Source organism: Panthera onca, chromosome C1, assembly GCF_046562875.1.
Source record: "Panthera onca isolate mPanOnc1 chromosome C1, mPanOnc1 haplotype 2, whole genome shotgun sequence".
NCBI lineage: Eukaryota > Metazoa > Chordata > Mammalia > Carnivora > Felidae > Panthera > Panthera onca.
Genome location: NC_138346.1, coordinates 124,658,000 through 124,682,238, shown reverse-complemented (window position 1 = coordinate 124,682,238; position 24,239 = coordinate 124,658,000). Strand labels below are relative to the sequence as shown.

Here is a 24,239-nt window from a genome sequence, read left to right as displayed (position 1 = left end):
AACTTACATATAATAAATATATTTTGCATATGTTCTAACTACATGTGTATACTACATATATATAGTTGAGAGAGAGAGAAAACTAAATTATACAACAGGGTAGGAAGATTCCTGTATGAAAATAGTTTATCCTTTAAGTGCGTAGTAATTTTGAGAGAGGGCCATTTTTTACAAGTAAGTGCAAACTTGGAAAAAACATATGAAATGTATTAATTTTTTGGAGTAATTTGTATCACCTTGAGACAGCTCTTTGTGCTAAGATAAAGATTTGTTAATCATCTCAGAAAACTGGTTGTTTTTCTTTGATGATATAGGGTACTTTTGGAACTATTTAATATTTACCTGTAATCTTTGGGGAAAATGATCCATTGTGATGTTTATAGTGATTATCAAACAAATGATGTCCCACAAATTTTCCCAAGTTTTGTTTTGTTTTGTTTTGTTTTTGCTTCCTCAGTCTTATTGGTTGTTAGTAAAATTAAACTCCCATGTTAAGAATTACGGACATGAAATTACCGTTTTTACAGGGCTGTGTAAATTTGTCTTTTGTATAGTTTTCCCCAAGTCTTTACTTGGTAATTGTCAGATATTTTTATATGCCTGGCAGTTTTTATGGCTGAGGGGGTTAGAGGAAGTTCAAGACCAGTTACAATTGTGGGGGAGGTGTAAGCACCTTTTTCCAGAAAGATTTAACTGTGTCACTGAGGTTGTTTCTTGTGCCGTTTTGCTGGACTTTTCTGATATTTCATACACCATGCAAGTGAGTCCCCTGTTTGGACAGTTCAGTTGTCATAGGACTTTTGATGGCATATATCAACTTATTTTCAATTAGGATATGACATCTCTCATATTCTGCTTTCCCATTTAAGTGACAGAGACTTAAAACAAGAAAACTTAAAATAATCAAAAGTTATATTTATAAGGAAAATTATTTTCGCTCTTGATTTATGAGAGTAACAAACTCTAGAGATTAAAGTTAACAGTAAAAATTTTTAAGCTTTCAGTCTTGACTTCTGTAATATTTTGTCCACAAAACATTTTGTAGCTCTTGTGTATGCTGTTTCATAATATAGATGCAGATATGTCTAAAACTGATGTCTAATTTGCATAGCAATACAATACTTCCTGTGAACATTCTGGAAACTTTTACCAGGGGAGGAACGTCAGAACTTTGTTTCTTATTAGTCTAATTATTTCTGTGTCTTCATAGATTATGAAACAAGTTTCTGCACACTCACATTTGTTTTTAAATACCATTCGTGTTGATGTTTCAAAGCCTACGTGCAATCAGGACAAATTAAAGCATCTTTACTTGGCAAATAACCTTTTAAATCATCACATTCAAATAAAAACAGCAAATGGATGAGACATTAGAGGACAGATTTTAAAAGTTAAGGCTACATTAAAAAAAACCTCCCTGCTGATGAATGTCAAGTAGCAATGATTCTGGAACAAAGTGGTCGGAGTAATGTATATCAGGAAAGCAAAACCGAATTTTACAAGAATTAGTTTAGCTGACTTTTCGGTGTCTTAAATAATACGTTCTTCACTTGTGTTGAGTTTTCTTGTCGCATGTTTCTCCTTTTGAAGTCTGAGTACAATAAATTGAAAATCTCTATGAAAAGAAGGGATGCTAAAGGCAAAGTGATTCATAACTTTACATTATTCTCCTCTTCAGGCCTACATTATTCAAACTAGGAAGAATTTGTTAGCACCTTGTAATTAATGGCCTCTTAAAATGAAGAAATAAGGTGGTATTTAAAGATCGCCTGTTTGTACGAGTAGCTGATGGAATTATTTCCTCCTCTTCCACGTGCTGAATATCTACTCCATGCCTAGCTTTGTGTGACTGCTTAGGTATGACTCAGAGGATATACTAACAGTGACAGTGTGAATCTACAGTTATTTTCCAAATGATTCCCTTGAGCTTGAGGTCATAACTCTGCTGCAGAGATAATTAAGGTTTTATACATTTGTATTCTTTTTAGAGAAGAACCACAGAAGGGAGAATGACGTACGTGTCTGTGTTCAAAATCTGTCTTTTCAGCAGTTAATGAATAGCAAGAGGGTTCCAGAATTCAGATTTAGATGATAAATTGATTATTGTTCCTCCTCCAACAGAAAATTAACTTACTTTGGTGGCTTTAATGTTTTGAACACGATTGTGTCTTCGCAGGTGATGTTATTGTAGACATCAATGGCAACTGTGTCCTTGGTCACACCCATGCAGATGTTGTCCAGATGTTTCAATTGGTACCTGTCAATCAGTATGTAAACCTCACTTTATGTCGTGGGTATCCACTCCCTGACGACAATGAAGATCCTGTTGTGGACATTGTTGCTGCTACGCCTGTCATCAACGGACAGTCATTAACCAAGGGAGAGACTTGTGTGAATACTCAGGATTTTAAGTCAGGAGCAGTGGTTCTGGACCAGAATGGAAAACCGGGACACGCCTTGATCAGTGACCGTCTCAATGGACCATCAGACCCGAGCGAGCAGAGAGCATCGATGGCATCATCAGGCAGCTCCCAGCCTGAACTAGTGACTATCCCTCTGATTAAGGGCCCTAAAGGCTTTGGGTTTGCAATTGCTGACAGCCCAACAGGACAGAAGGTCAAAATGATATTGGATAGTCAGTGGTGTCAAGGCCTACAGAAGGGGGATATAATTAAGGAAATTTACCATCAAAATGTGCAGAATTTAACACATCTCCAAGTGGTAGAGGTGCTAAAGCAGTTTCCAGTAGGTGCAGATGTACCATTGCTTATCTTGAGAGGAGGTGAGTAAAAGCACAAGGAAAATGCTTCATTGTTCATGCATTTATATCTGTTAATCGTCCTTCCTTCCAGGGCAGAATCCCTCTTTTCCCAGCCGACTTAACTGGTAATTAGTGTGCATTTTCCTTAAGGTTCCGTCTGCCTGCTTCCGTAAGCAGTATCTTCAGCAGTTTTTCCAGTTATTAGTGGTTTCATTTGTGTCCGTGATGGATTTTCTTCCCTCCGTATTCTCTTTAAAATCTGATTTACGGCTTTCGTGATGAGAGAGAGTCGCAGCATTATGCTGCTTCAAATGAAACGTGTCCTCTTCATTGCATCTTCTCTGTTGATGACAGTAATAGAAATAGACGCTTTCAACCAGTGGTACTTCATCTGGACCTCTGTAATGTACCGAAGATGTTTTCAAAGAGCTAGCGTCTCTGTGAATACGCAAAATGTTGGATGGTGTATTAATCTGTTCTGTAAAAGCAATCATGATAGCTGGTGCTCATAAGGCTTTTATCTTAAGCTTTAGTATCTGTCCGTAAATGTTAATTAAATCCCACAGTACTCATGTGAGAGAAATATAATTTTTATTTTCCAAGGTCATCAGCTGACTTGAACTGCTCGCAGACATAAATCCAGTTCCGAGGACTAATCATAAAGTTGGATTTTGATGGGCTTTCGTAAATCCATACCTATGAACGACTAGTATTTGAAAGAATAAAATTTAGCCCTTCGCACTTCTCTCTCTGGCTTTTAGTTTTCATTTTTGAGGCAAATGAGCAGTTGAACTTCATTGGGATGTTTTTCACTGTTCTCATTTCTTTGAACTATTTTTGTTTCTTCTCTGGGTGATACTGTAGAATGTGCTCAGAGCTGGGGGAAGATTCCCCCTGTGAGTGCTGGAGAGTTATCCAGGGTTCCAACAAATACAACAAAGAGACCAGGGTTTGGTGTCAGATAGGACTGATGTCAATTTCCTCCCTTGCTACGTGTTGGTTCTGTGCTATAAGGAAGTAATATAATTTATTTGAGTCTTTGTTTACCTGATCTATAGTAACATTTATGCCTAGGATTGTCAGAAAAATGAAATGAGATAATATATGTACAATGCCTGGCACATAGAGGGCGTTGGCCATAGAATTTACTAGCCCACTAAAAGTTGAAGCTAGTTTTATCATAGACATGAGCAGTACTTGTGATCTGGGAATGCTTCTTCTGTTTTTAAAATTTGGCTCATTTTTTTTAAGGTCCTCCTTCACCAACTAAAACTGCCAAGATGGTGAGTATACAGTGGTCCTCAAATCCTTCTTCCCAACACAGCAAAAGAGATGCCACGTTCCCCTCCGTTAAGAGCAGCCCTCCGTGGTGGTGATTATCGACTGGGAGAAGTGAGGAGGCATTCTGCCCTGGGCTTGTATCAGAAGCTCTGGGGAAGCGTGTGAGTTAGAGAGGAGGTGTGCTTTCCCGGGGAAGTATTTCTATTGAAGGAAAACTCGAGGCCCACACTCCCAACAGCCCTGTCCTCTAAATGGTGAAACGTGAACACAATGAAGTGCCTACTTAGGGGTCCTTCTGTTCTCTTTGCGTCTCAGAGGAGCAAGGGTAAGGAGGGGCTGAATGTTAGGGCAGAGAATAAAAACTGTTGCTTCTTCCCTGATGCCCAAAGAGAAGTGGGAGGTTCATGTCATTTCACGGGGACCATAAATACCCACGTTGAGAGAACCTTCTTACAATGGACTAAACAAGACTTTCTAGAGTAATTGGGGCCTCGGTGCCCAATCTGCCTGTTATCAAAGTGAAAGGCTGTCAGACTTGAAACAGCATTTTCTTTGGCGTTCTTCTGAATAACTGAGTAGCCTATTTAAGGACCTGTATCGCAAATAAGACCTAAAAAAGGGCACGGCAAACAGTGCCAGGAAAGAAAATGTGCTAGGTGCAGACATGTAGCTGCCAGAATACGCACAATTATATGGGTGTGGATATAAAGACAATTATGTATTAAAACCTAATTTAGTTCTGGTTTGCTTGATTGGGAGCCTGTCATCTCCTAATGAAAGATGGTCTTCCATAACCAGAAAGCACAGGCTTAAAGGAAGGACCATCAGATAGAAAATGCATTAATGCTAGTCCACCGGATAGGACCCTCTACAAATTTGCTGTTTCATGGATCAAAAGGACAGAAACATTCTGCATTTTTATAGACTGTACCACTTAACAGCCAGTGTGAACAGAAATGCTTTCTGCCTATTTAGTTAAAATTGCACTGTGTTCTCCTAGGTTTCTCTGGTTCCCCTAGTCATTGTTTTTAACTTCTGTGCTGCCAGTCTGTTTCATAATAGACGCCAAGAGCAGCCAGGGTGACCCCAAAGCTTTCTAACTGATGACCTTGTGCCTACTCTGACAGAATCCTGGGACGTGTGGGGGAGGGGGGAGGAGGCCGCCCTCCTCTTCTTGCCGTCCGACCGGGTCTGGATCAGTGAAGGGTGCCCCCGGGAACAACACTCGTAGCGACTGTCCTCATATCACTCCCTCATAAGCTGCCCCCGGTGCTCCATCCTCCTCAGCATTATTTTTTCGCAAACATCTATAATCTCCCCCCTGCCCCTCTCTCCCCCCCACCCCCCGCAAGCGATTATTCAGAATAACCAGCTGTTCTCAAACCCATATTTATTTTCTTCGGCTGTGTATTGGATCTCATCTTTAAAATTTTATTGAATCCTTTTGCCTGGCTGTTATTCTGGGAAAGTTTTGTCAGATTGGAAAAAACAGGAAAACATGCTCCCGTTTTCCCTTGCTGGATTGCCTGGCGTGGTGCGTTTCTCCTTCACGTATTTGAATCGGCCACGCAGGGGATTCGTAGTGTCCTCTTTGTACCGAGTTAGAGTTAACACTTCCTATTCCATTTTCTCAGAAAGCATGGTATCTCAGACATCTTCACGGGGAATTAAATGGAGGGAGTGGGGGCGGTGGGGCCGATCCAGACCTTCACGAAGGTCCTCCCTCCCGCCCAGCAGTGCTGCGTTGTGTCCCTGTGTCCATTTTCTCAAAGTCAGCTTGTGTCTTGGTGGTGGAGAAAAGGGCAAGGTCATGTAAACGTAGGACTAATGCAGGCCCTTCCGTTGACATCATTATAAACTTTTTCTAAGTTAAGTAAAATATGTTTTAATCAAGCACACACGGCTATGCAGGTGAATTCTGACAAGACTGCAAATATGCTGTGGCTTTGACCCTGCCACCTGCTCACCTATAATCAGTTGACATACCCGGGTCACACAATAGTTTGATGAACTAATCAACCATCTGGTTTTAAACACATACTAAGTAAGGCCCTTTTCCATTTCAGAAAACAGATAAAAAGGAAAATTCAGGAAGTTTGGAGGCCATAAATGAGCCCATTCCCCAGCCTATGCCTTTTCCACCCAGCATTATCAGGTCAGGATCCCCGAAATTGGATCCTTCTGAGGTCTACCTGAAATCTAAGACTTTATATGAAGATAAACGTAAGTAGTTGTGGAATATTTCAGGAGAGCATGCGACAAAATAAATTTGAATTTTCTAAAAAACTGGGACCTTCCCAAACCATATTGAAAAGTTATTCCTTCATCCCCATGTTCATATGACTCTGGGTTTCTTCCATTTGTATTCAACACTCATTCACTCACTTTTTTCCAAAACCAGGGATTAAGTGCCTACGATCTACCTAACACACAGTCGGTGATGGGAATACAGAGATAAACAGGGTCCATAGGCTGTGCAACCAAAAATGATAATTAAACCTACATGGAAAATAAATAAGTACAAACCAGCCTCACACGGATCTGAAGAAGGAAACAATCAATTTTACCACTGTGGGTAGTAGGAAGTGTCAGATACTGCTTCAGATAGGAGGTTAAGCCTGAAACAAGTCTTCAAAGACGGAGAGGTGTTCATGAGGCAGATGAAAAGGGAAAGGAAGCAGGAGCAACCTTTGCACATTGACCTTGCATGGCCTGGGTCCTGCCAGTGGCCCGGTTTGGCTGGGTGCAGCTGGCACGGGAGAGCAGAGGGGAGCAGGAACAGGTTGGGGAGGACGGAGTCGACCATTCCAAGGGAGCTGGAGTCCATCACAGAAACGATAGAGAGCCACGGAATAGTTTCACTGCCGGGATGATCATCGTGGACTTGTGTTTCAAAGAGATGTTCCTGGCAGGAGTATGAGGGGTGGTGAATCAGAGCGTGTGCAGCCTATGGAGGAAACCAGGGTAGACGAGGTCAGAGGAATCCAGCTGAGAGGGGTGCGCAGAGAGAGTGCATAAGGCAGAAGTTCATTTTTGTGCTGATTTACTTAAAATGATAAATCGTTTCCAAAGTAAAATTGCAGATTAACTAGGTTTAATTTTTTTAATTTGTTTTTAAGAAGCAGATCTAAATCTACCTTAGAAATGATGTACACAGGTGGAAATATCGTATATAATTGACTTCATAATAATTTAACCAACTGTAAGTCTTTATCCTGAATAGGCCCAGGCCGTATTTAGAAAGATGAAAACCAGATGTAAGCACAGCACAGCAAAGCAATAATTTAAATTAGTATAACTATGGAGAATCCTTTTCTTCTGACTTCCCATTCATAGCCTTATACATTCTTAGTATTAATATGAACTCCTCAGTCCCTTTGGGCCTTCCATATAAAGTAACTGAGTTGGGCTCAAGAGTTTTATCTCTAAAGTTCTGTATTCTGATAGAAATTATTTCTCAAAAGAGACTGCTTCTAAGGAACATTATCAAGATTTACCCCATGCAGTATCTCTGTTTTTATATAGTTCCCCGACATATTTCTAGAAAACACTTCTTACTTTGTGAATAACACGAATATTTTCTTGACAATCAAATTATTTTAGTCATGAAGTAGATTTCCCTGACTTAATATTCTGGTGAATGGGACCTACCCTTTGGGGGCAGAATAGCGTGAGTTAAGAGCCTGGACCCTAGAAATCAAGCTAAGTCGAGATCTCAGCTGTGCCATTTATTTGCTGACACTAGGCCACGTACCTAGGCCTCAGTTTTCCCAGCCAGAAAATGGGGCTGATAATAGGTATTAGCAGTCATTTTCTTTTAAAATAATATCATTTTGCACCATTAGGCTAAGTGAATATGGGATGCTTTTCTGAAACAACGGTATTAGTTCAGGAGTAGAATTAAGGCATTTTATGGGCTCTCTTTTCCTAGGATTTGCCCAGATGTTAATGTACATAATTTGCACCTCTCAAACATCAAACTTAAATTGGATGATGCTGAATTTAATATCATAACATTGATTTGGAAGGCATTAGGGCTTAATGGCAGAGTAAAGCTGAGTACATGGAAGGTAGGGGTAAATGTTCCCGAGCTATCTCGATGCACAGTTTTCTTTAGAGCTGGAAAAAAATACTTACGATTGATTTTTTTTTTGTTTTGTTTTTTGCAATAGTGGTATGCTCTTGTGTAAGTTTTCACATACCAGAAAGTTCTGAGGTTACAGTTTATTGAACTCTATCATAGTATCCTACTACATAAGTGCATTGTTTTATTTTAACCTTTTTAAAATAAATGCAAGTATTTCATTTTCTTTATTTTTATATTTTCTGGTTTTCCTTAGCACCAAACACCAAAGACTTGGATGTTTTTCTTCGGAAGCAGGAGTCGGGGTTTGGCTTCCGGGTACTGGGAGGCGAGGGGCCGGACCAGTCTGTAAGTTCAGATATTTTGGAATTTGGCCGTTCCTATGAATCTTTAAGTAGCTGTTTGGAAGAGTATAGTGTTTGCTTTATTTGACTTTTTTAGATAAGATTTTGGTTTTCTCTACCCGTGTCATTAACGTGAGGAGGAACTGCATTTTTCTTAGTGTCATGGTTTCTCAGGGACCTTGGTGTGGCTGAGGCAAGAACTGAATATGTCAGCTGGAAATTGGGCAGTAATTAATTTCTGTATTCCACTATGTGCTGCAGTTCATTATTTTCAATTTTTATTTCCCCCTGCCTCTGTTAAACAAAATTTAAGACCTTTGCCTTCTCTCAGAAACCTATAATCTAGCATCCTGTTTGCCACAATCAGTCTGTCCTTTGAATGAATGCTCTGTAAACAGTTGGCCTGAGGCTGCGTACATCATATCACCTGCCCTCATTAGTGGGTTGACATTTTCAAGCTCAGTACCTTGCATACCATTCCATCCGCTCTACGTATAAAACTAGGGAAAAATAAAATAAGTCGTGTTTCTGTCCAGAAAGCAGAAGGGTTATGTTTATAAAGCCTTTAAAACCTAGAACTTTATTTTTTTTTATTTATTTATTTTTTAACGTTTATTTATTTTTGAGACAGAGAGAGAGCGTGAATGGGGGAGGGTCAGAGAGAGGGAGACACAGAATCTGAAACAGGCTCCGGGCTCTGAGCTGTCAGCACAGGGGCCCGATGCGGGGCTCGAACTCACGGACCGCGAGATCATGACCTGAGCCGAAGTCGGCGCTCAACCGACTGAGCCACCCAGGCGCCCCAAAACCTAGAACTTTAGACACGATTCTCACCTAAAGTTTAGAGAACAAATGTAATGGGTTCTGTTTTTTTAAGTTTGGCCCTTAGTTTGAATGACAAAGAAGTAATGTGCTTTGTGGAGTTTGAGAACAGATTTATGTTTTTTCTGTATAATGTAAGAAAGACATTCTTACTGTGCTTGGAAGTTAGGTGAGGAACAATAATCTTTTAAAATGACATGCTTCTTTCCATTTCTGGATAGAACATTTGATTTATATATTATAAATGTGTCCTAATTAGTCATATTGGTTATAGTTAATCACCAGAGACAAAGCTTAAGGCAGGTCAACCTATACAGGGCAGATATACCTTGATTGTTCTTGGTGGAAGATGTGATTTGATTTTAATGGTTCCTATTTTGTTAATACCCATAGAGTTGATTAAGATATTTTAAGAATTTGTCTCAAACAACTTGGGACAAATCTTTTTCTTAAATGTCAGGTGTTAACAGCTCTGAAACTAGCCTAATAATTCAGGATTTTAATTGCCGGCAAGCAAAATGAGCCAAATCTGTTTACCTAGATGTAAGTAGACCTCAGACCACTCTGTTCCCTAAGATATTTACTGCTTTGAGACTTAGGAATAAGAAATGTTTCTCTGCTGTATATACTGAATTTGTATTGATCACCATATGTGTTGGGGATATCTTAAGAATGATCCCAGTTGCTGTGAACAGCGTGTAGAAAATCTTAGCTGATGGCATTCAATATCCTTTTTTTTTTTCTTTTTTTTTTTTTTTTTTTACTTTTTAGGAGCTACTCTGCACGAGTGCATTTTCTGAGTTTAATGTATTTGTTTTGTAGTATTGATGGAACTGATAGTGGTACTTTTTAAGTTATTAAACAGCTTTGCATTTTCTATCTTGTTTTTATTCAACCCCAAAGATCGAGAAGAGATCATGTAGTGTGGTTATCTGAAGTGCCATTTTGTAGAATGGTCACTTTCTAAGATAACCCCCTTCTATAAATGTTCATAGTTGAACTGCAAAAATATGTTGGTTTGCATAGTACTGAGTCAGGAAGTCCTTAACATAGCTATTGAGGATCATAGTAGCTCTTAGTTGACTGTAGAGACCAACCTACACTTTGTTATCTTATCAGATATACATTGGGGCCATCATTCCTCTGGGCGCAGCTGAGAAAGATGGCCGGCTCCGTGCAGCTGATGAACTGATGTGCATCGATGGGATTCCTGTTAAAGGGAAGTCACACAAACAAGTCTTAGACCTCATGACGACGGCTGCTCGAAATGGCCAAGTGCTATTAACCGTCAGAAGAAAGATCTTCTATGGTGGTATGTGAACCTGTTCCTGCTCTGATAGGTTCAAAAAGAAACAAAGAGACTTAGCCCATTTTCTATGATGTAGTTTTGCAGGTTCCTTTATTAGGTTTAATACTGTCTGAGATAATCCATTTAGTATGATCCAGGGCCTCATTGTGGAAGGCCATGTAAGGTCAAAAGAATCCAGAAAGACTATTATCAAAAAACAAATAAATTTTGGGCCTCCGTATTGAGATTATGTTAATGTGTTGGCAGATTTTGCCAACGTGGTATTGTAGATGGGAGCACCGGGTTAAATCTGTTCTCTTAGATACAGTGTTTTAGTCATACCAAGATATCCCATTAGCTGAATGTCAAAAGATTTTGGATCCTGATGAATTCCTAAATATTCAGAGGATAGAATGCTTCTACTTGAGAAGTTATAATATAATGTAATTTAACATTAAAAAACATTTATTGAGTTGCTTACTATATCTCAGACCTATGGATTCTTTTAATTAGTCTTTATAACACTGTGATGTAAATACTGTCATTATTCAGTTTTAGAATTACCCACAGAAAGGTTGGGAGACACATAGCTGGTGAACAGTAGGGCCAGGATTAAGACAGGAGTTTAATTATAGAGCCTGGGGTCTAAACCATGATACGAGGCTCTAAGTGCATTTTTCTCATCAATAGCTTTGTGAATATCACATCGGAATTTTGAGAAGTGAATTCTTGCCACTTTTTAAAATTTTAAAAAGACTACCCGGTAGCATAAGAATGTAAGCCTCATAGAGGTAGTGGTATTTATCCATTTAGTTAACTGCTGTATCCCCAGCACATAAAAGAGTGCCTTCCCGGCAGAGTAGACATCAGTGAATGATTGTTGACCTGATGAATATTTGCTTTACTCTTAAAAAATGAGGCACTGTGGTTTTGATTGCAACATCCAAGATAAAGGCCTGTTTTCATAAACATCGGACATTTAGAGAGGCATACAGGTTTTCATGCAGTGTTGCAGTGATGCTGGAGTCAGAACAGAACCACATGTAGTAAAAAATGTGATGTTGTACGAGAGGTTGGCTCTGTCCTGGGAAGCCTCATGAAGACGTTTTATAGTGGTTTGATATTACTGGAGGCGTTTAGCTAATTCATTGTAACCATACATTATGCAACAAAAACAAAAACCAAAAGCCCCTTTATGTTTCATTAATGATTGGACATTCGTGGCACTTTGCTGAAATTCTAAAACGTCATCTCTGAATCATGTAGATTTTGAGGCAGAAGAGCCCTTATAAATGGATATTCCTTAATGGCAGTGTCTCGTGGTGATGGTTAATGATGGTTTGTATCAAATTATGGCACAAAATTTGCCCTTTCTTTATTTTTATTTTTTTTAATTTTTTTTTAACGTTTATTTATTTTTGAGACAGAGAGAGACAGAGCATGAACGGGGAAGGGTCAGAGAGAGGGAGACACAGAATCCGAAACAGGCTCCAGGCTCTGAGCTGTCAGCACAGAGCCCGACGCGGAGCTCAAACTCACGGACCGTGAGATCATGACCTGAGCCGAAGTCGGCCACTTAACCGACTGAGCCACCCAGGCGCCCCTGCCCTTTTTTTAATCAGGACTAAGTTATGTCATTCTTTCTTGATTCTGATGACGTAATTGGGTAGGAGAGAAAGGTATACGTTAACTCTCCATTTGCTGGGGATTCGTATGACCTGTTCTCTGCCTAGGAGAATTGGCTGTTCATGTGGACAGCCTGTTATCTGCTGGATGGGGGAGGAGTAGGGCTGCTGATGGTTAGCGCATCTGATCTCATCCATCAGGAAACTGAAGTTGAAGACACATTGCATAAGACAAATCCTATGTTGACAGCTCACTTCTCAGCTGATAACGGGGGGCACCTCTGCCCTGATGCACTGGCCTCCCCAACATCACAAGTGGTAGTCACAGCACGAAGTCATATTTACAGTTGATTTTATTTAAAAAAAAATTTTTTTTAACATTTATTTATTTTTGAGACACAGAATAAACGGGGGAGGGTCAGAGAGAGAGGGAGACACAGAATCTGAAACAGGCTCCAGGCTCTGAGCGGTCAGCACAGAGCCCGACACAGGGCTCGAACTCACAGACCGCGAAATCATGACCTGAGCTGAAGTCGGACGCTTAACTGACTGAGCCACCCAGGCGCCCCTACAGTTGATTTTAAAAGGAAGTTTACTGTGTCAGTTTTCATTACCAACTTTTGTTAAAATTACTGGTCAAAATCTTGCTGGAATGAAAACAGTTTCAAGAAGAATTGGTTTACCAGGAACTTTGATGAAAGCTTTGAAAAGCTTCCTTTGCAATGAGAAAACATATAATTCTTCCGGGTACACACTTTAAAAGTGTTTAAGATGTCAGACAGACTCAATCTGAGTCTCATCTAAGATGGCCAGAGCTCACATGGGGAGGTTGCTTTTCTATCCTAGATGTTATTTGAAACCACATTTTCCTGTGAGAATCCTAGCACAAAAACACTTAAGTTAACAAAAATTATGATGTTCTAGAAATACTTGGTCATGTTTATTATAGAGAAACAACCTGAGGATGACAGCTCTCAAGCCTTCCTTTCGACCCAGAATGGCTCTCCCCGCCTGAACCGAGCAGAGGTCCCAGCCAGGCCTGCTCCGCAGGAGGCCTACGATGTAGTCTTGCACCGAAAAGAAAATGAAGGATTTGGCTTCGTCATCCTCACCTCCAAAAACAAACCCCCTCCAGGAGGTAAGGGCTGCTATCTCCGATTGTGCCTCCCTGCAATTGCAGTGTTCTGAGTCTCCCTGTGGGCTTTGTGAAACTAATTAGGAATCATGTATGAATTGCCTGAGAGACTTACCTTTTTAAGAATGATGAATATTTTATTTTCAACACCGGCTAGTCCGAACCAAACTTCCAGGCTGCAGGTTAATCTGTCATCTCAGATTCCATAAAATAAGTCTTAGCAGCACACTTTGCGCCAAGATTATATTGTGGCGGTATATTAGGAGCGTGCCCTAGTAGATTCAGTGAAAGGACAATACTAAGTCTTTTAAAATAAGGAGGCGTAGGGTTTTTTTAAATTGGGAGAAACTGTGTTTGCAGAAGTGAATTAAATGCTAGAAGCAGTTGAGAAGAAGCAAAATAGATTAATAGAAGAATCTTGACCCAAATATGTCTTAAATGGTCCTTTTGTATTATTTAATAACAATGGCCATATTCCAACTATAAAGGAACCTTCTGGAGTGACAAGAGGCATGCTTATCTTTTATATATGCTTCACTGAAAAGTAAAAATTTTGTCAGAACTTTAAAAATTAATCTAAATATCCTGAACCCAGTTTAACAGAATATTGTCATCTGGGAAGGGTGCATGTATATACTAATTCCTTCAACAAAGGAGGAATTACCTCTAATATGTTCAGGGTTGTTAAGATTCAGCATATTAAATGTTGTTTCTGAGAAATAATCATCTTTAAATACAATTAGAAGATCCAAATGAATATAAGATGAGAACCAGACACTTGAGATTTTTTTCTATCAGACTTGTCTGGGTAACTATTTTTCCAAGTCAAATGATAAAAAAATCTTTGAGCACAGGAAAATGTGCTCCTCTCTCTGCCAGTGGATTTGAGTATATCTTGAGTAGTGAGATCCTCTTAGACTAGACGGCCACTAAAATCGTTGAAAAAGAAGGAAACCCTTTCAGCAGTGTTGTGGGCCAAACCAATTTGCAAAAATCTTGCTAAAATTAATGCAAGTGTGTAAAGGAAGAAGATTCTGTGGCATGGATGAGTTATTACTATAGTATCAGGTCACTGCTCACTGATACTAGTTTCCATTTTCCAAAAGCAGTTGCCATGGTAACACTCGGAACTGTCACTGATGCTCTGAGGATGATTATGTGGCCTGTGTTAGAAAAATGAAAGAAAGCAGGTTTGGGGGGATTTTATGTTGTATCACTGGAAACCAGTATTTCCCAAACCAAATAACCGTTTCAGAGAACCATATTCTTATTCTAATGCCATACAATAATCCCACGCATTCAGATGAACAAAAATAGTGCAAGATTACTGCTCGGTGTCATAGCTGCTAACTGCTTTTTCTACCGAACATACTCCTTTTCTAGGACTGCAGAAATTAGGGGAAGGGGAGGAGGCTAGTGTGCACCATGAAACAAAGCGATACAGAAGAAATCAGTAAAATAGGTTGCATTCCTTAAATATGTTTACCATTTTTATTTAGTTTGTATTTAAAATTTATATTGCATTTTAATGTACATTAAGTAATTCTTTTTATTTGTGTGTATCTGTTTACATTTAAATTTTTCAAACATTTTTACACCTGTTCATTGTAGTTGTCTCTTACTATCTTGATGGTTTTGTGTCTCACAGAGGGAGATAGCTGTGTAAGATAGGGTCGGTAAGTGTTGGGCTCTGTAATCAGGCAAACTTGGATTCAGATTCCGCTGTGTCTTTTAATAGCTGTCTGATCTTGGGCAAATTACTTACCCTCCAAGAGCTCCAATTTCCTCTGTTACGATGAGGATGACGGTAACACTTCTCGTCTCGTGGGGGTTTGAGGATCAAAGGAGGTAATGCGTGCGAGGCCCTTAGCCCGGACCTTCAAGAAATGTTAGCTGCTGTTGCTTGTTGTAGCTTCTGCTGCTGTTGTCACTGTCGTGTTATTCATAAAGTTGTTAGTCTACTGTCTCTTGATTTTTTTTTTTAAGAAATTTTAAAAAGTTTATCAATACTTGAGTAATGAGATGGGAAAGAAAGCCCAATTAAAATGTAAGATTGAGGCAGCAGCTCATGTAGGAAATGAGTGTTTGCAGCTCATTAATTATCAACCTGAATGGTAAATTAGGCTTCGGGTGTCCATGAACTTTATGTAAAGTACTTGAGATGTTCAGTCATTGGCACAAAACCCGAATTGGTAATTTCATTGAACTGCTAGTTAATAATCTCACAGAATGCTGAGCCCTGCAAGCATTCTTCCTGGACTCCCATTCATCTCTTATAGATGGAAGGGGAGCCTGGGGGGAGGCTTGGGTGAGGAGCTTTCACTCACAAAGACTGAGCAGTGGCTGCAGACTGCATCACAGAGAAAAAGGTGTGTTGAGACCAGAGTTAGCACAGGTGAAAAGGCAGGAAACCTGTCAGAACGGATCATTCTTTATGGACCTTGTCTTGGTATAGATTGGTATTCTGTTCAGGAAAAATTATTTCTTCCTTCTGATTAAATGTGTTTTCTGGTGACATTTATCACAAGTAGAGTTCCCGGTAGCATTTCTGACACCAGTTATGAAATTCTGAGATTCTCTGCCGATGACTTTTTCGAAGATCAGAGATCTGGGTCTGGCACCCTTGCTGCCCTGGACCCAGCTTGTGTAAATGCTAAATGAATGGAGCACCGAGAAAAGACATCTATTTAAGATGAAAAGGGACTTGGCTAGTTTCTGCTTCGCCAGTAGTTCACAGGTTTTAGTGTTTGTCTTTCTTATCGTATACTTTTCAGTTCCGGTCGCAAAGGATTCTTTGAGAGGGGACATTTCCAGCTACTGTCCTTTCTTTTCCTGAAAGGAGTGTTTTAAGAGCACCCAAGTGATCTCCACAGCTGGACAAGGCAGTTCGGGAGTCAGATTTAGGCCAAAGATGAATGAAGATGATTAAATTGGTCTTATGGCAAATGCCTATGGACTTTGTATACCAACAAAAGCAGGGCAGGACTCAAGATGTGTACTCTGCGGGGTTACCTTGAAAATTTCCCAGTCCATTCAGAGAGTGTTCAGAAGTGACCTATCAGTCTCTTTGCTATTTTTAACTGTTTTGATAGTACTGCTGTAAATGCCAAGACTAGAACAATCCGACCAATCTTACCTTCCCTCATCCAGATAACTAACCCTTCAGGAAATTCTGTACCAAGATTTTTCAATTCCCTTTGAGCACACTGCTCACATGGTGAGAAAGGAGTCACTGAGACTTCAGAGATTCATTCCGTTGGATGTTTTGCCAAGGGCCGAATGATTTTCTTCTCGGGGCATCTAGAATGAACAGTGTGTACAAGTAGGTCTTTTCTAAGAAGGAGGATAACTAAGGTATTGAGTTAGAAGGTCACCACAGGGCCACTGTCTGGTTCACTGGGCATTTCTGAAGTGCCACCTGTGTTCTCAGTGAATCGCTCACACGGCCTGGCACAGGATGTGGGCACAGGACGTGGCCCACACTGCCCTGGCACTTTTCTAGTTACTTTGTTTTAAGGCAAATGGTGCAAGTGCTTGATAATAATTCAGAGCTGAAAGGCAGTTGCTTCCAACATTGCCTTCCTCTGTTTTGGGATAAAATCTCTCCCTGTGTATAATCCTAGAAGAGCTGAGGAGTGAACGGCACTGCCCGTGGGGACAGAAATCATGGCTAAGAATAACTTCTAGTTCAAATGAACGGCTCTTAAAATGTCCCTGACATACACCTACCCATGACTCAAATACTGGTGAGGAGCCCATTTTACTATGGAAATGAAACATACTCAGAGTGCCATTTTAAATATTAATTCTCCTTCTTCATAATAGTCCGTAGTCAGCAGGAGGCAAATGGCCGACAGATTTACTGACCCCAGTGAGGAAATTCTCAAGGAACATGGAAGGAACATCTGTTTCTTAATACAAATGCTTCTTATTAAGAGGGGCGAAAGATATTTTGACAATATTTCCTGAACGTCTGAGAACTTGTTTTAAGCCCTAATAACAGCAAAGTGTCTTAATCATCTAGGAAAGCCTTCAGCATCATGAACTGATAGAACTGCACGGCATGTCTTTGCAAATGTCTTAGACTCTGCTTTGTACACTGAGGGTAGGATTTTATCCATGAACCAAATAATCTTAATGTTAAACATTTCATGTTATGATTCCCCTCAGCTTTTCTAATTAAAAAAAAAAAATCTAAAGGTATAAACAAAAGAAACTAATTTTGCTATAGAACTAGGTAGGATTCGTTTTAACAGGCAGTCATTTCACTGTGCCTGGATTTCTGAGCAGTAACTTCGGAGTCCTAAACTTGAATTTGAACTGCATTTATTCCCACGGTTCCCTGTGGGAGTAAATGCCCCTTCCACAGAATCAAAGATGGTCTCACTGTGGCCGTTTCTGAGTTGGCCTGAATGTGGCCAACACGAAGCAAGGAACGTCAGATTCACGAGATAGTATCAGTGAGGTCAGTAGCCTTTACACAGGATTATCAGGATGGCAATATGAAAATTGGAGAAAGGCTTATGGTAAGTGGAAAATAGCCCAGAGGTCTATACGCTCGGACCGCAGCTATGTAAGAGTATCTGTGCGTGTGCACCAGAGGTGGAAGCTGATATGGAAGTAATTGCGGGTGCATAGGATGATCATGTGATACCTTTTTGCTCTACTTTTAAAGAATGTTGTTGGTTTTTGAGTTTTTTTTAACGTTTCTTTATTTTTGAGAGAGAGAGAGAGAGAGAGAGAGAGAGAGAGAGCACGAGTGGAGGAGGGGCAGAGAGAGAGGGAGACACAGAATCTGAAACAGACTCCAGGCTCTGAGCCGTCAGCATAGAGCCAGATGTGGGGCTCGAACCCACAGACCGTGAGATCATGACCTGAGCCGAAGTCGGGTGCTTCACCGACCGAGCCACCCAGGCACCCCTTAAAGAGTGTTTTTGATGTTACTATGTTGACTTTTTAAATGATGGTGATAAATCCAACACTAAACTAATTGAAAAACCTGGGCATTTTTTCCCATAGTAATTCCTCATAAAATTGGCCGAGTCATAGAAGGAAGTCCAGCCGATCGCTGTGGAAAACTGAAAATTGGAGATCACATCTCTGCGGTGAATGGGCAGTCCATTGTTGAACTGTCCCATGATAGCATCGTTCAGCTGATCAAAGATGCTGGTGTCACCGTCACACTAACGGTCATTGCTGAGGAGGGTAAGGAACCGGTAAATTTGCTTCCGGCAAACTCTCTGAGCAGCACAGAGCCTGCTGAAGGCAGTGGCTTCTTTGAGCATTGCCAGACTCACTGCAGTGATAGAACCATTTATATACCCCGGAGTCTCCTATTTTGCCTCTTCCATTTAATGAATTTAAAAGACAGTTTATTAAAAAGTTGTCAGTAGCTCAGGAAAAATAACCCAGCTAGCTAGTGAGCGGTGGCCGTCTATTTGTGTGCCGGAGAAGCAAGCACCCAGAAGTGAAAGAGATCGGGAATACTTTTCAGATCTCATTTTCTTAAAATGATGTCTTAAGTTTCTGCTTGCTTGAGCGAGAGGAAATCCTCTAAAGATTCAAAGAAAGTCGCTGTTGCTATCAAGCCTTTCATGTGAGGTCCGTGCCGCAGAGTGCCTGTCCTCGGGGTCGGGCTTTGTTCTGGGCAGCTGCCGTCTAAATGGGAAGCGGACTATGTCGGAACAGCCAGTAAATAGGGCAGAAAATGCATTCAGTGTCTTGCCTCCCTTTAAAGCTGCCTTCTGGTCATTAAGAGTTCCTAATTAGGAACCATTTTGAATAGCACCAGTTCATGGGCTCTGTTTATGAATTACAAGGTAACACAGTTACATAACGCACATCTCATTTTTCCTGAGTTTGCAAAACTAACGAGGAGAAGCCCAAAGTAGCAGAATTAGGAAGGGTTAGTCTTTTACGTTAAAATCCCTCGTAGTGTAATGTGTATTCATGCCCTGCTGTCCCCCATGATCCTCTAATGTAGTCAGTCTTGGGGTCTGTCTTGTCATTCTTGATTCTTCCGTTCTCTCTTCCTGCTGCCCCCTCTCTCCTACGTTCGTTCGTAGTGGAGGCAGTACTCGAATCTCCTCCTGCCCCAGATCCCAGAGGGGCCTTTCCACGTGGACGTGAGCTCTCCAAGCTGCTCTCAGAAGCCTTTTCTAGTCCTCGGACCCCGCGACATCCCCTCCCCTGCCCATTTCCCTTTTCTGTAGTGTTCCACGCTCTGCCCAGCCTCTGTCCCAGACTCTGCTGCTCCTTTCCCCTAAAAACCTCTTCTGTGGAAGTCCGAGTGCTTCCCTGGTCTCTGCACAGAAAGTGTTTTATGATTTTGCTCCCAGCTTGCCTTTTCAATTTACCCCCCCAGTGTTCTTTCCAGATCCGCTCTTGAGCGAGGCCTCTTTGGCCTCTGTGCATGTGGGCTTCCTTCCATGAATCCCACGGCACTCCGTATCCCTGCAGTTCGTTGAGCGTCGTTCCCTGTGACTGTCTCCCTGTGGAAATGCTCTGCTCTTTGAAGACAAAACATCGTCAGTTGACTATGATACTTAGTAGGCGCTCAGTAAATGTTTTTTGAGTGAAGAAACGAGTTAAATGGATGAGTGAACGGATGATTCAGTGAATGAACAAATGAACAGAGTAAAAGTCAGGAGATTTTCCGTTCTTTGCCAGGATCTAGCAGAGGCAGTATAAACCCAATAGAAGAAGTAAGGCCTTTGACAGACAGACTGACACCTATTAGGCAGTTGTATGACCTTAAACAAGCCACTTAACATTTCTACCCTGCAGTTTTGTTTTTCTTTTTTTTTTTTTTTTTTAAATTTTTTTTCAACGTTTTTTATTTATTTTTGGCACAGAGAGAGACAGAGCATGAACGGGGGAGGGGCAGAGAGAGAGGGAGACACAGAATCGGAAACAGGCTCCAGGCTCTGAGCCATCAGCCCAGAGCCTGACGCGGGGCTCGAACTCACGGACCGCGAGATCGTGACCTGGCTGAAGTCGGACGCTTAGCCGACTGCGCCACCCAGGCGCCCCTTTTAATCTATAGAATGGGATGATAATATCTATTTCAGGATCATTGTGAAAATCTGAGGTGAAAATGTACCTAGTCTGCGTAAGTACCCTAAGGTGCTCATCTAATGGTAACTGTGCCATTTCACCCCATCTTTGCCTGACTGACCCCCACATCCAGGTCTCTGCTCAGACCTTCCCACCTAAGTAATAATTTAGTAAGCACTTAATGATGTGGTAGGTGTTACCCTAAATACTTTACGTCTGTTAACTCATTCAATACACTAATCCTAGGTAGGCACGATTATTTTCCAGTTCCATGGCTGAGGAAACTGAGCCCCTGAGCACTTGGATCATTTGCCCACGGTCACAACACCAGTGACAGAAGCAGTGTTTGAGTCAGTAGACCGGCCCCAGCTCTGTGCTGTCAGCCGCTGTGCCTTCCCTACCACAGGATCCAAAATAACCCTGCCCTGCCCGCCCCAGGCCCCTCACCTCTCGCCCTGCTCCCTCTGCTTTGCCACACTTTTCTCTGAGATTATTTAACCCGTGGTCTATTTGTTCATTGTCCTCTCCCCCACCAGAATGTAAAGTCATAAATTCCCAAAGCTAGAGATTTTGTCATATTCAGTGCTGAGCCCCAAGGGCCTAAAACGATGTTAGGCACGTCATAAGTGCTCAATAAAAATTTTTTTGAAGGCCTTTTGTTACTTAATGTGATTTTGGTCAGATTTCTTTATCTCTGTGCATGTGGGCTTCGCTCTGGTATCTTTACTGCGATCTCGAGAGCCCGCTTTTTAGCCTTAAATGTGTTCTGTGACCCACAAAGAAAAGCAGGCCTCGGTGTCACAAGGAAATTACATTTTAGGCTTGTTTGGAGAACAACGTGTGTAGTACGCCTCTATCAGCACACATGGTATGCAGCAGTGAGAGAAGCACCTAGAAGTAATGGAGCTTGCGGTACTGCGGTCACTGTTTCTCTAACCGTCTGTAAAAAGGACTAGTGACTTTTCTCTAAGGCCAACACAGAAGGCATTGGTGTGAAATACATACAAATTAAATGAAAAATAAAAACAGAAACAGGGCGCCTGGGTGGCTCAGTCGGTTGAGTGTCCGACTTTGGCTCAGGTCAAGATCTTATAGTTTGTGGGTTCGAGCCCCGCGTTGGGCTCTGTGCTGACAGCTCAGAGCCTGGAGCCTGCTTCAGATTCTGTGTGTCTCTCTCTCTGCCTCTGCCCCGCTCCACGCTCTGTCTCTCTCAAAAATAAATAAACATTAAAAAAAAATTTTTAATAAAAAATAATTTTAAAAAAACAGACATAAAATTATTCCGTCCAGTCATTATAACGTTTTCTAAATGCTGACTCTCAGTGTCTATCGGCATCTTATTGCGACTGACCCAGGAACCACACATTGACGAGCCTTGAAATAGATGACTTGGGAACAGACCGCTTCTTTCTCTTAGTTTAATTTTTTTTTGTTTTCCAAAATTACCCTTGACTGTTGATAGTGTTTCCTTAGAGAGGTTATCCACAATTGCTCATTTTTCTTAAAAATTAACTTTGACACTGGTCCAAATGCTTGGGGACGTACCCAAAATTTTCTATATAATGCTGATCAGTGTTTAGGAAAAATAGAAAGGAAAAAATAGAAAGGACACTCCTTAACAGCGTATACTTTAAAGTCTATTTCATATGTCAGCAAAGCCTGTTAAAGACAATCACGTTTGACAGGTAAAATCACATTTCAGTGGTTACACCTTATTTTATTGTATACTCAAGTTTTATTAAACTATGGAAGTATTCAAAATCTCTTATTTTTCTAAGGAAAAAAAATAGAAACTGTCTCTTCTGTCCATAAAAATCCCATCCATGGAGTTTGTTAGTCTTCCAAGTTTCTCGTTGTGTTCAGTATAAGATCTGTCAACTGCACCAAAGAGTCAAATGAGTATTTATAGCCTTAAAGCTGTTTTCAGAGATCACACGTTCGGATCAGCACCTACAGCTACATTACTTCCTCTCTGATACCACTCCCCTGCTGTCCCCTGCTGTCCCCTACTGTCCATAAGCCATTCACTGTTAATAGATAAGACAGTTACCAAAAAAGACAGTTCCTTCCATTCTTTTTGTCCCCTCTTACCAGATACCATTTGATGTTTAAGCTTATTTTGCCAGGGAAATGGTTACCTAAGTTCCCAAGCCATGTGTCATGTCTGGTATGACACGCCCCAGCATATTCGTAGCTCAAGAGTCCTGCTCTAGCCCACAGTTCCACCACCTCGGCCCCTACCGTGCTGACTTGTGCTCAAGGACAGGACATAAACACCTTGTACCTGGCTGTCCTTGCTCATTTTAAAGAAATCTTTAAGTTGTGTTATTCCTCAACATTGATTTCTACTTCTGTGTCACGTCTTGTCTGTTCCATTTTTTTTTTTTTAATTTTTTTTTTCTTTTTTTAACGTTTATTTATTTTTGAGACAGGGAGAGACAGAGCATGAACAGGGGAGGGGCAGAGAGAGAGGGAGACACAGAATCTGAAACAGGCTCCAGGCTCTGCACTGTCAGCACAGAGCCCGACGTGGGGCTCGAACCCACGGACCGCGAGATCATGACCTGAGCCGAAGTCGGCCGCTTAACCAACTGAGCCACCCGGGCGCCCCTGTCTGTTCCATTTTTAAGAGTGACCCAAGTTACCAAAGGCTACTGAGGACTCTGTTAGGATGGCCCTGGTAGTGTCGCCACAAATACTTGGTTTTGTTTTCCATTTAGTTATCTGTTTGGTCCCATGCGTCTCCATTTTCCATGTCATTTCTCTCCCTACTCCCACTGGCCAACCATTCCATTGTGTTGTATGTGCCTCATTTTATTTTTACAATACATATCTGTGTGTGTGTGTGTGTTGGCATTCATTCATTCATTCATTTTAAAGAGAGTGTGCAAGTGGGGGAGGGGCAGAGAGAGAGAGAATATCTTAAGCAGGCTCCATACTTAGCACAGAGCCCAACGCAGGGCTTGACCCTGGAATCATGACCTGATCCAAAATCAAGAGTCGAATGCTTAACCAACTGAGCCACCCAGGTGCCCCGGCATTTATTTTTCACTCACATAGATAGCATCATGTTACAGATTTTATGTTGGTTTTCTTCTCCAAATTCTCAAAAAATTCTCACTTTATTGTTCCAGGATCCAATCCAGATCCTGTGGCATTTAGTTGCCATATCTTTTTTCCTGAGTGACGTAGTATCTCATTATAGTTTTGATTTTTGTTTCCCTGATGCCTAACGATGTTGAGCATCTTCTCGTGTGCTCTTGGTCATTCATATATCTTTCTTGGAGAAGTGTCTCTTCAAATCTCTTCCTCAGTTTTGAATTGTCTTCTTTGTTGTTGAATTATAAGACTTCTTTATATATTCTGATATTAGATCCTTAACAGATAGATGCTTGCAAGTCTTTTCTCCCATTTTGCAGGTTGTCTTTCCACTTTCTTCATACCATCCTTTGATGCCCAGAAGTTCAATGTTGATGATGTCTAAATTATCTATGTTTGGTCTGGTTGCTTATGCTTCTGGTATCACAGCACCGTGTGATTTTAAGATTTATCCATGTTGCTGGATGAACATAAGCCATTGTTTTTAACTACCTGACCATTTTCCATAATGTATATTTACCACATATCACCTGTCCCCTCCCTCACAGACAACCACTTTGTCTCCAGTCCTCATTATCACAAACTCTCTGGATACACCCGCATATACGTACCTAATACATGCCTAATGTGACCAGGTACTGACCGACTGTCCTCCATAATTGTTGCACCTTCACCCCCACCAGCAGGCCATGGAAGCTTCCTACACCTTTATGTGTCCGCCAGTGCCTGGCGTGAGCCTGCTTT

The 24,239-nt window shown here is 41.0% G+C and overlaps 1 protein-coding gene across 2 annotated transcripts in view; it reads left to right on the top strand.

The window, feature by feature from the left end:
• MAGI3 (membrane associated guanylate kinase, WW and PDZ domain containing 3) overlaps positions 1-24,239 on the top strand; it is a 246,412-nt gene that overhangs the window by 206,599 nt on the left and 15,574 nt on the right. For both annotated transcript variants that reach the window (XM_060622702.3, XM_060622704.3), the window contains exons 10-16: positions 2,177-2,782; positions 4,013-4,044; positions 6,109-6,265; positions 8,383-8,474; positions 10,412-10,604; positions 13,155-13,343; positions 18,360-18,545. In XM_060622702.3, coding sequence (XP_060478685.3) covers positions 2,177-2,782; positions 4,013-4,044; positions 6,109-6,265; positions 8,383-8,474; positions 10,412-10,604; positions 13,155-13,343; positions 18,360-18,545 — 1,455 coding nt within the window. The remainder of the gene's footprint in view (positions 1-2,176; positions 2,783-4,012; positions 4,045-6,108; positions 6,266-8,382; positions 8,475-10,411; positions 10,605-13,154; positions 13,344-18,359; positions 18,546-24,239) is intronic.